Below are 13,243 nucleotides of genomic sequence, written 5' to 3'. Positions count from 1 at the left end.
CATACGTTTCCTTAATCTTTTCTTTTTATATAGTCAATTGGGCCTACTTATTGAACCACCAAGACAAGCTTTTTCGTTCATTTATAATATTTTATGTTTTCCATTATAATCATTTATCAAAAGCTAGTGATTTAATACAATTTGACAAAATTGTACGTTATATCAAAAAAAAAAAAAAAAGGAAACGACATTCAAGAGATGTAATCCTTCCAGGCAAATTCTACTAAATGTGTTTATGATGCATAAGTGGATAATCCCTTTCTGTACCACCAAAAGATTAGCTAATCGCTGATGATAAATTACGTGCCCTTTTTTTTCGCAATATTCTTACGAGTTATTTCCTTTAAAATCGGACATCAATCACTGAAATACTTAGTTCGATGTGAAATGGGAGGCCCGATTAGAAGGAAAACACCAACCCTTGTGATGCGCTTGTTGAAAGAAAAGTCATCCAGAGCCGTGAAACGGACAATAGCAATTGCTTTCTACCGTTTGGATAGGACGCTAATCTATCACAAAGTACCATTACATACATCCCTTTATTCTGAATTGAATCTGGTTCAGAAAAGAAAAAAAAATCCCAAAACATTCCATCCAGTCATCTAAGTTTTCAGTCTAACTGGTGTCCCTCCCATAGTGGGCAGGGGGGTACATACTGTGTCTTCTATCCCCCTATGTCTGTTTTCCAACATGCTTTCTGTCTTTGTCTTGGAATGAGATTACTTGGTTTTGTTCTGGCCCTGGCGAGATACCCTAGCTGGGAGGGAAACAGTCAAATTTATTGTTTTGGGAGATTATATTTTTTCCCTTGTAAATCACCTCTCTGTTATGCACTGTATTATGTTTTATTTATGTATTATATATGATTTGTAAACATTTGAGTGTATTCCTCTTAGTGCGGACCTGTGCTTGTGTCTGGATGAGACATTTAGGTGATCTCAAACTAAGTACACTGATAGCGTGCTCTTGGAATCTGCATCTTTTCCGTATTTGAACCAATTCCACTTTGTCTGCCTTATTCTTGAATGCTTTAATTGTAATTCTAGAACCTTTTACTATCCCATTTTTTCCCTTTTAACGGGCGCTGATATGACCTTAATGTGATGCAAGCGCCGTAAAAACCCTTAAAAACAAACAAACAAACATAACTGGTGTCACATTGGGGGGAAACGCCACTCTTCTATACCCCTATATCTGTTGTCCCATCCAAATCCCGTCAGGGTGGATGATTTACGAGGAAAAATGGATCTATACTTTTGTTTGTTTTGTTTTTAAGGGTTTTACGGCGCTTGCAACACATTTAGGTTATATCAGCGCCAGTAATAAGGAAGAAAATGGGATAGTAAAAAGTTCTAGATTTACAATTAAAGCACCTAAGAAAAAGTAAGACATAGGGGAACTGGGAACAAATAGGGATCAGATGTAGATTCCAAGAGCATACCACCGATGCACCTAGTTTGAGATCACCTATAAGTCTCATCCAGACACAAGCACAAAATCCAACAAAGAGGAATACACTCACATTTTACATTAAAAATAACAATAATACATTACAGAGAGATGATTTACAAGGAAAAAAATATCATCTCCCAAAACAATAACTAGGCGTTTGACTGTTTCCCTCCCATCTAGGACTCCGGCCAGAGCCAGGACCAAACCAAGTAATCTCATGCCAAGACAAAGACAGAAAGCATGTTGGAAAACAGATATAAGGGGATAGAAGACACAGTATGTATCCCCCTGCCCACTATGGGAGGTCAGGATCCCCACCCAGGATCGATACTTTTAATTGCCTTTCTTCTTAGCCAGGACCAGGACAAAAACGTGCAATTTGAATCCAGTGCGGCTATGTGGTCTAGTGGTATGACACTCGCTTTCGGGTCGGAAGGTCCTGGGGTCGAGACTCGCGCTCGGCGCATAATTGAGTCCTTGGAAAAGGCTCTTTACTCACATTCTCTCACCGTACTCAGGTGTAAAATGAGAACCTGGCCGTTAACAGCGTTGTCTTTGTCCGAAAAATTGTAATATTACCGCCTAACAGGCGTCATGTCCCGTACTACATGTTAAATGTTGCTGTTGACCAGGGACCCCTTGTAAAGCGCTTTGAGCACATTTAATGGATATTGCGCTATATAAAGCTCAATTAAAAAAATAATTAAGATATAGGGGGAATAGAAGGCACACGAAGAGTGACCTATCCACCTAAGATGGCCCTAGTCAGAAGGAAAACCAAGGTGACTGGAATGTTTTTGTTTTTTTTGTTTTGTCTTTCTCTGAACCAGATTCAAAATGCAAGGGAAGTAACCAGTTCCAAAATAGCAAAAAAAAAAAAAAAAAAAGGGGCTGTAACCTACTGGACAGGATTTATCATAAAGGGATGTAATCCCGTATATTATTTCATCCACGTTTACAATGGTTTGTTATTAGTGGGTTGCATCCCTTGAATTTAATATTTTGCCATCATCATCGCCGTCACTATTACCACCACAACACCATCATTATCATCATCATCATCATCATCATCATCATCATCATCATCATCATCATCATCATCATCATCATCATCATCACCATCATCATCACCACCACCACAACAACAACCATAACCACCATCAACAACAACATCAACAACATCGCAATCCTTCATCACAACTTCAAGAGCTGACCACTATAGCCCACTATCAGCGAATGATTTCGGGCAGTGATCGAACAATTTAAAAAATGTTCTACTAGGATGCCATAGGATAAAAGGCTGAACTCACTCAAACCTAGAGATTTTTGCTACTTTTCAAAATTGGAAAAAAATGTATTAAAAATGAGCACGTACATAGATAGTTTTGTTCAACTACCATTAACATGTAAAAACTAAAAACAGCTCTGGTACTAATTTGTCTCAGAAAATGTAATAAATAGGCATGGGGTAAAAGTAAAACTACAGATTAAGTCGGTGTTAGGGTTGAGTGAGTAAAAAGGAAAGAATGAGAAGTAAGACTGACCCCGTCTGTCCTCCAAACTAGAATGGAGATCCCCATATAACATTCAGAGACACAGAGAGAAAAAAATTGATTGTTCAATAGAAATTTATTCATTAATCAAATAGGACTGTTAATAAACAAATAGCATTTTATTTATGATGGTAATAAATATTACAAAGTAATTATAACAACAATGGGATATTAATTTTATAAATGCTTTTTATCTTTATAACAAACAGCATGAAAAATTCATGAAAAAAACATTGAATTTGACGTGAAATTTTTTAATATTTTTTTTTATCTCTGAGCATTTTATCATTAAATGATTTAGATTATGCTCTGTTTAAAGACGTTAAATTTTCTTTTTACAAAAATCAACTTCATTATAATATATCCTCTCTTTGTATAATTCTCTTCCAGTCATTTGTATTCTCCCATTCTTTCCCCCCCCCCCCCTCCTCTCTCTCTTTTTCTCTCTCTCTCTCTCTCTCTCTCTCTCTCTCTCTCTCTCATCTTTGTTTTCATAATCCACGTCTTTTTATCTTCACTTTTTCTCTTTTAAAATCTGCCATCTTCCTCAGATTTCAATATCATCAAATCAAATCTTCCCCTCCTCCTCACCACCCACCACCCCCCCCCCTTCCCATCCCCCCCCTTCCCATCCCCCCCCCCCTCCCAGCCTTCTTTCCGTGACCCATTTTCCGCACTCTCTTTTATTTTTATTCCTACGTCCTTCTCCCCCTCTCTCTCTCTCTCTCTCTCTCTCTCTCTCTCTCTCTCTCTCTCCCTCTCTTCCCCATCTCTCTTTGCTTCCTCACCCCTTTCTTCTTTTCTCCTTTTCTCCACATCTACACATCCTCTTGTACTAAACAAGCACCAACACAAATCACCCTCTGATATTCACCACAGACATTCATCAATCATTATTTGTCATTGGTACGTATGTATGTATGCGTAGCCATGGTTAACTTATAGCCTGACACTGGCCAAAAAATGACGTCAAAATGCCAGTCTTTGGCCACAAAAGAAAACAAATCGTGAGTTGTATTCAAAAGTTCAACCAATGGGACCACTTGTTTCCATGAGCCCTGCTAAAAACAACTCACTAAAACAACTCACTGGTGCAAAAACCAAATAATGACGTCAAAATGCCAGTATTTTTGGGGGGTTTCAGTGTCAGGCTAGAACTTAACGATGGCCACTACGATGTATGTCAATTTAATATTGATGCTATCACAATTTGGAAGGGGAGCACGATATCAATGGACTTGTATATCATAACAACAATGCAACATGAAATTATGGGCGACTTAGAAACAAAAAAAAGTTATCTATCTGTAAAAATAAAGTTAAAATGATAACAAAAATACCATCCTTCGACTGAAAGTTTTTTTTTTTTTCAAACTTAAGTGAAATTAAATAACAAATGAAATAACAACGAATAGGGAAAAAAATAGGATCAATAATGTTAAACCTTTTTTCTTTACAATAATGATAAGATTATATTAACTATTATTTAGTAGATCCTAAATAAAAAAAGTAGGAGGATAGCAGACAGTTCATTTAAATGTTATTGTTTACAGGTAGTGGCTGGGAAATAATAGTATTATCAATCATCTGTAACAGACAAGCGGGCTTCAAACAGAGAATATCGCTCACCAAAATACAGTACTCGCTGGACACGCCGCATTCCAGCACGCTTTGCAATACGACGCGCTGGAGATAGGTGAATATATATTATTATAACAAGTTGTTACCTCTCATATTAGGATTAGAATTCGGCACCCAAGAGATTTTAGCACGCTACGCTTTTTTTGACGTCTTCTGAGAGCTTGCTAGAATCCGGCGAATACTGTATGACAGCCGAAATATTTACCTAAATTTCAGAAATGAAGTCACGGATTTTTTCAATAAATAAGTTGAGGAGAACATTTCGATAATTTCATTAGTGTGAAAATTTATTTAAGGCAGTCATTCCTTCATGGGTTTTTGTTGAACGTTTGCCTAAAGATTGTTATATTTGTTTTATGTCAGACCCCCCAAAATAGGTCTCAAAATGGGTATCAACACAGATAATTTAAAATTTTCACCATAAATTGCGTTTTTTAACCTATAATGACGATACAGAATGATTAAAAATTAATTGAATTTTTTTTTTAAGGAAAGACCCAAACCGCCCCTTAAAATAATTCAAAATAATATTTGTTTTGTTTTTATATAAATAGTATAAGGGTTTTACGGCGCTTGCGAGACATTTAGGTCATATAATTTCAGCACCAGTAAAAAAGAAGAAAGTGGGAAACGTAAAACACAATAATCAAGATTTATAATTTAAAGGATAGCAGAATATGCAAGAAAAAGGGGAACGGTTCAAATCGAGAACAGAAAGAAATTTCAACAGGACATTTCAGTCAGTCTACTTTGTTTGAGATGACTTAAAAGTTTTGTCTAGAAACAAGCATAGATCCCCCACGAAGAGGAAAACACTCAAATGTTTACAAAGCATGATAATGGTATTCAAAACAATAAATATAACACTGCATAACAATGAGATGATTTACAAGGTGATAAAATATAAATTTAATTGTTTTCCCTCCAGCTAAGGACTCCAGCCAGTATAAGAACAAAAAACCAAGTCGTCTCACTCGAAGACAAAGACAGAGAGCAACCTGGAAAATGAAATATTATAGGGGGGGGGGGGGGGTAGAGGATACAGCGACAGTGACCTCCCTGTTCACCATGACAGGTCAAAAGACCCCACCTAACCTTACCTTAGTTCTAAGTTACCCAAAAATCAAACAATATAACATTTTGAAATGATTATGAATGAATTAAATAAAACAAAATTGATTTCTTCAAGTAGTACAGCAACGATAATGTACAAATACAACACAACAATAAATTAGGAAAGAACGAAAATAGTATCACTATCCATAGACATATAGAACAATGAGCACCAATGTGACCCACCGTCTCATTCTGGTGTTAACTCTCTCCTTACCACCAACAGCAAAATCGTCACATTTGTTACGACACAATATAGGGACATTTTTTTCTTATTTAGATTTATTTTGCAAATCACAATGATTTTTTAATAAGAACCTAACGTTGTTTTGTATCTAGAGAGATTGTTTGAGTTTTAACAATCCATTTCTGCTGGGTAAGCCTGCTATTTTTGGGAAAATACTGTTGTTTTTGTTTTTAAGGGTTTTACGGCGCTTGCAACACATTTAGGTTATATCAGCGCCAGTAAAAAGGAAGAAAATGGGATAGTAAAAGGTTTTAGAATTAAAGTTAAAGCACCCAAGATAAAGTAAGACATAGGGGAACTGGAAACAAATAGGGATCAGATGTAGATTCCAAGAGCATACCACCAATGTACTTAGTTTGAGATTACCTATAAGTCTCATCCGGACACCTGTTAAAAATCCAAGAAAGAAGAATACACTCAAATGCTTACATTATACATTCAAAATGACAAATATAATAATACATAACAGAGAGACGATTTACAAGGAAAAAAATATCATCTCCCAAAACAATAACTATGCATTTGACTGTTTCCCTCCCAGCCAGGACTCTGGCCAGGGCCAGGACAAAACCAAGTAATCTCATTCCAAGACAAAGACAGAAAGCATGTTGGAAAACAGATTTAAGGGGATAGAAGACACAGTATGTACCCCCCTGCCCACTATGGGAGGTCAGGATCCCCACCCAGTTTCCAGAGTACGCTGCCCTAACCAACAAAAGGACAGTATCTGGGCTGACCCAGATCCAACCAGTTTTGCCGCAATCGACACATTTAGTTTATTCATTCATAACTCTTTAATTCTATTACATAGTGGAAGGCATCTAACATTAAATAATAGCTAAAGATGAATTGCGCTTTTCTGTTAATCGGCGATTTCATTGACGTAATGTGTTGCGTAATATTTAGAGATACTGTTCTTTCTTGGTTAAAGCCATGCATATAATTCTACCTGTAACCAACAAAAGGACAGTATAAGGTTAAAGTCACGATGAAAAGAATGAAATTTGAAATCTGTACTCAACTGCCTTTAATTCTTCGCAATAAAAACATAACGGTGTAATTTAACACATTTAGATTTATCTATCTCACTGAAAATTTAGACTTTGAATTTTGTTTCTTGATATCTTGTTAAACACCTAATTGAGACGAGAGGTTACAAATCATAACGTAAAAATATATTATGACAATTAATTATACGAAAATACTTGGAGGTCAGTAGAAATGTAATGATATTAAAAACGTGAAGCTACGCCATAATCTGCCTTTATCAAACAGATGTCATTGATTTTCATAGCTACCACCAGACACCAGGACATCAAAGGAGTATATTCTGGTTCCTGAATCTTGAAGAGGGTATGGGTAGCTCAAATGTAAGAGCAAACGCTTCTTATCCGAGTAAAGAGACTATAATAATATGTGACACCTCTGTTGAGCCGTCAATTAAATAGAGAGCTGGGTCTGAATATGATTTGACTGAAATTTCTTCCCGATAAACTAACCCGTAGCTTTAAGATTAGGGGCTGGATTGGTTTTTAAGGATTTACGACGCTTGCAGCACATTTAGGTCCTATCAGCGCCAGTAAAAAGAAAGAAAATGGGAGAGTAACAAGTTCTAGAATTACAATTAAAGCAGCCAAGAGAAAGTAAAACAAAGGGGAACTGGGAACAATTAGAGACCAGATGTAGATTCCACGAGCATACCACCAATTTACTTAGTTTGAGATCAGCTAAAAGTCTCATCCGGACACAAGCACAAAATCAAACAAAGAGGGATACACTCAAATGTTTACATTATAAATTCAAAATAACAAATATAATAATACATAACAGAGAGATGATTTACAAGGAAAATAATATCATCTCTCAAAACAATAACTATGCATTCGACTGTTTCCCTCCCAGCCAGGACTCTGGCCAGGGCCAGGACAAAACCAAGTAATCTCATTCCAAGACAAAGCCAGAAACATATTGGAAAACAGATATAGGGGGTTAGAAGACTCAGAGAGTGCCTCTCTGCCAACCATGGGAGGTCAGGAACCCCACCCAGTGTTATGTATAATATGGTATCAACATTAGTAAACCACAGAGAGAAAGAGGTACTTAATTGAAATCAACGGGAGTCAAAATGAACCAAACAAAATCAAAATGAATCACAACAAATAAATGAGGTATAAATTAACTGTGAGCTCAATTGAATATTTACAACGTTTGTACAAAAATAAATATCGAATGTCCGAGGGAATTAAATAATGTCAAAATGAATGAATTGTACTTATGTAAACAAAGAGCATGAAGCATTATGCGAAACAAATGAGTTATGCAAAGAAAGAAAACTTAGGAGCAACATGCGAATACCCGTTCCAACCCAGATATAAAAAGAAAATTATATTTACCAAAATTAACAGCTAAAACATACCCAAAAACGACAATAAAGACACACACACATACACAAACACAAACACACACACACACACACACAAATTAGATTAAAAAAAAAAATTTTTTCAATATTTAAAAAAACTAAGCATAATACACGAAAAAGAATCACCTCCTTCCCCCCCCCCCTCCCCCCCCCCCCCCCCCCCCCCAAAAAAAAAAATAAAAATAAAAACAATGATAATAATAATAAAACATACCTGCAAAGACAAAAAAAAAAAAAAACCGCAAAAAAACAATCGCAGAGAAAAAAGCCACGTAGCTAGATAATAACAAGTAGATAATGATTGTCACAAATTCCCACAACAAAGGGAATGAAAGCAGTAACCAAAGCAGCATGAAATATGAAACGTAATGCTTGACGAGTAGCGCGTAAGTAGTAAATTTATGATCTCTTATTGCGGTATGTTCCGTTCCCATCATTCTGTTAATTAAAAAAAAAAACAAACAGAAAATCCCCATTAACAACATAAGAAATCAAATTAAACTAAAAAAAAAAACAAAAAAACAAACAAAGAACAAAGCAAAACAAAACAACACCAACAAAACAACAAGAAAAAACAAAAAAAAAAAAAAAAAAAAAACAACAAACAAACAATAAAACAACTCCCCCCCCCCCAACAAACAAATACACAAACAACCCCCCCCCCCCCTAACAAGCAAACAAACCCCCAAAACACACCAAAAAAAAAATAAAAAAAAAATAACCCAACAAAACAACCCAACCCAACATCAGCAAATAGACAATCCTCAATAGAACAGTCTGGTAACAACCGGGTTAAGCACCCTTTTCCCATAACTGGGATTGGAAACAGACTTTATTACGCAGATAGAATCCAGAAACATTAGCAATAATTCATTTCATATCGCTGTAAGCTGTGAAGGCGCCAGTTACGATCCAGAAAGCGGATAGGTTTGTTTATCAATAAAAAGATATTTATTTTTTTCTCTCTTTAGTGTGGAGTTTCAACAACAAAAATAATGTTATAATTTCAAAATAAATATGTGCGAATTAACTGTTTCGTCACTGACAATGAGCAGCCTATATTATGATATTGGCGTCTTTGAATTTATTGTTGTGCTGTTATTATTGTTATTGTTTAGTTTGTCATATTATATCTTGGTTTTAAATGATATCGCTAAACCTGTTGTTAATTGTGATGATAAGGATGATGATCATGATAACGATGATGCTGATTATTATCATTATCATTATTATTATTATTATCATCATCATCATCATCATCATCATCATCATCATCATCATCATCATCATCATCATCATCATCATCATCATTATTATTATTATTATTATTATTATTATTATTATTATTATTATTATATTATAATTCTTCTTCTTCTTCTTCTTCTTCTTCTCTTCTTCTTCTTCTTCTTCTTCTTCTTCTTCTTCTTCTTCTTCTTCTTCTTCTTATTAATTTATTTTTTTATTTTATTATTATCATTATAATTATTAATCATCCTTATCATTTTTATAATTATTTTTACTATTATGATGATGATGATGATGTTGATGATGATGATGATGGTGATGATGATGATGGTGATGATGATGAGACAATGGTCATGCTGATGATTTGGCGGCGCCGACAGTAACTACATCAATTAGAGAAGGATCCTCTGCCCTTGGCTCCAATCATACGACCTAACAAAAATATATTTGTGGCCGCGTTTTGAATTTGTGATTTCCGTCTCAATTCATTAATTTGTCGGGAGGACCAGAGTCCAACAAATTACTTTAACTCACTCAACCCTAACACCGACTATATCCGTAGTTTACCCGGGTTACTTTTACCCCATGCCTATTTATTACATTTTTCTGTGACAAATTATAGGCGTCGTATCAAGCTAATGTTTTTAGAGTTTACATTTTAATGGTTGTTGAATAAAACTATTAAAGTGAAAATGTTCGAAGTACAACGTTTAGATAAATCTTTGGTAGTTTGATAAACTAATGTTAAATATATTCAATGGTTTGCATAAATCCAACTATACCGTCTATATAATTTAGACCTCAAAGTCACTTTTAGTGAAAGTATGTAATAGGAAATGAGATTAGCGAAAGAGTAGCGTCCCTTGATTGGACGTCACCGGCGGAGAAGTTATTTGTAAACGAACCAACTACAAGCCAAGCGCTCCAAATACAAAAGTTATTATTCATATTTCTGTACACAAATGCATAACGTTGATTATGATATGCATTTTTGTACAGAAATATGAATAATAAATTTTGTATTTGGAGCGCTTGGCTTGTAGTTGGTTTGTTTACAAATAACTTCTCCCCCGGTGACGTCCAATCAAGGGACGCTACTCTTCCGCTAATCTCATTCCCTATTTGTTTTTAATGGTTTTACGGTGCTTGCGACACTTTACGGTCATATCAACGCCAGAATGTAAAAAGGAAGAAAATTGGATGGTAAAGAAATTTTTAAAAATTCATTCCTAGATTTTCCATCAAAAACATCCAAAGAAAAGTAAGAAAAAGGGGACTGGTTGTTTCAGATAGGGAACAGAAGTAAATTCCAAGAGCATACTATCAGTGTGCCTTAATTTGAGACCATCCAAAAGTGTCATCCGGACACAAGCACGGGATTCCTCTGGGATACAATTTTGCTGGTGATCTCATTTATAATGATGACACGGCGTAGCTGATGGGGCCATACTATAGATAGTTCGAAGACGACGTCACTCAGGTCTTTGTTATTGTTTTTTGCCATCCGCGTTTATGAGTAATGCTCACTGAACTGTATTAACCTGACTATAAACGTTCATGGATACACACAGTTTTGTGTGTTGGTCCGTTATACATCCGGATGGCAATGTTGTGAGCTTCTTAGCCAAGCGCATTCTATCTATATGATGGCGTTAATTTGTAGGACGATGATGTCAGTAGCGGTGGTCACTGCCAAAGTTAACGAACGCAGTGTTACGAATGACATGATAACTGTTGTTGCTGACATTATTATTGTTACAGATGGCGTAAATAAGTTGATGACGTAGTGTGGTTATGATGGCGTCTTAAAAGAACTGCTGATAACATTGATTCTGATGACATGATAGATCGACCATCTAAAGCTGATCTTATGCGATAATAAGACTGGAAAGCTAAGAAAATGACTGTGAGTGTGTGTGTGTGTGTGTGTGTGTGTGACCTTGTCTTGCACGGAGTGTATTGCAGAGTCAATCAATAATAGGATTCAATAGTCTGATGTCACTTCCGCCCAGCAACGAGCAGCTTGGTTCTGAACAAAGAAAATCGGTACTTTTTATTCTTCATGCTGGCTAGAACTTTTTCACATAATGTCATGTGATCAGAATGTATAAAAGGCAATACATGATCAGACTTATAACGTATTTCTCCTCTGGATACACACTATTATGCTCGTCGGAGAGGTATTTATTTTATAAGGGCGTCCGCCATTTTCCCGATAGTTTAGATAGAACCAGTTGCTAAGTTACTATGCGTCATTACGAGGGAAGTGACGTCACGACTGTTGAAGCCAATGTCGATCCCAACGAGTTGGTCTGAAATTTGTTTCATTTTTTAGAATTCAACAGAGGCAAACAGAAAAAGTCGTGTAAACATCTCAAATATAGACAGCATCCATTGACCGAGACTTTTTAGGGACTCGTCTGTTTGATCCTCGTAAAGAATTCGAACCTCCATCATTACCGCCGTCTTCACCTAACTCGTCCACTCCACCACCACCACCATTACAAAAACTTCTTTCCATCTTCTTCACATTGTTGTTATCGTTGTTGTTGTTATTGTTGTTGCTATAGTGATCGCTACTGCTGCTACCATTTCCATTTTCATTCGGGGACCGGTCATTTTCGCGGAGCAGCGCGCTGTTTATGGAATTGTTCAAAGAACTGCTGTTCAAACCCTGTAGATTTGGAGGATGCTGATGCTGATGCTGATGTTGATGATGATGATGATGTTGGTGGTTGCTTTGATTGCTGTTGTGGTTGCTTTTAGTGCTCTTTTGATTGTCCCTGTGAGTGGCGGCGTGAGCTTTGGAGAAAGATTCCATGGCTTCTTTGAGTTGGTGGAGCCATGTACTCTGTTGAGAGATAAAAAAATTTTGTTTGCTGAATTATGTCAAAAATTGACATGTAAACAAAAGCAAAAAACAAACAATCAAAGAAAAGAGAGAATCAAATAACAAAACATCTCCTTCAAAAACAAAAAACAAAACAAAAACAAAACAAAAAACAAAACAAAAACAAAACAAACTAAAAACAGAGCAAATCAATATAATACATTATTATTATTATTATTATTATTATTATTATTATTATTATTATTATTATTATTATTATTATTATTATTATTATTATTATTATTATTATTATATTATTATTATTATTATTATTATTATTATTATTATTATTATTATTATTACTATTGTTATTATCATCATCATCATCATCATCATCATCATCATCATCATCATCATCATCATCATCATCATCATATATTATTATTATTATTATTATTATTATTATTATTATTATTATTATTATTATTATTATATCATTATTATTATTATCAGTATTATTATTATCATCATCATCATCATCATCATCATCATCATCATCATCACCATCATCATCATCATCATCATCATCGTCATCATCATTGTTTCCTTTGTTATATTATTGGTTTTACTTACTTGATTTCTTGACGGAAATATTATATTCTTGTCTGAGTTATAATATTGGCAATAATTGCCTAAAAATAAACTTTGGAAACCTTTGAAAGATCTAATCATCTAATTAA

At 35.2% G+C, this 13,243-nt stretch overlaps 1 protein-coding gene across 1 annotated transcript in view; it reads right to left on the bottom strand.

Moving 5' to 3' along the window:
* Window positions 1–11,916: 11,916 nt before the first annotated feature.
* Window positions 11,917–13,243, bottom strand: part of LOC144974466 (uncharacterized) — a 452,079-nt gene continuing 450,752 nt past the window's right edge. The window contains exon 21 of the mRNA XM_078917354.1: window positions 11,917–12,524. Coding sequence (XP_078773480.1) covers window positions 12,048–12,524 — 477 coding nt within the window. The 3' untranslated portion in view covers window positions 11,917–12,047. The remainder of the gene's footprint in view (window positions 12,525–13,243) is intronic.

The sequence above is a fragment of the Berghia stephanieae genome, chromosome 6, assembly GCF_034508935.2.
Source record: "Berghia stephanieae isolate SIO BIC M18660-M18661 chromosome 6, UCSD_Bste_1.3, whole genome shotgun sequence".
Lineage (NCBI taxonomy): Eukaryota > Metazoa > Mollusca > Gastropoda > Nudibranchia > Aeolidiidae > Berghia > Berghia stephanieae.
The sequence above is the reverse complement of the archived record's forward strand: the minus strand, read 5'-3'. Positions and strand labels throughout refer to the sequence as shown.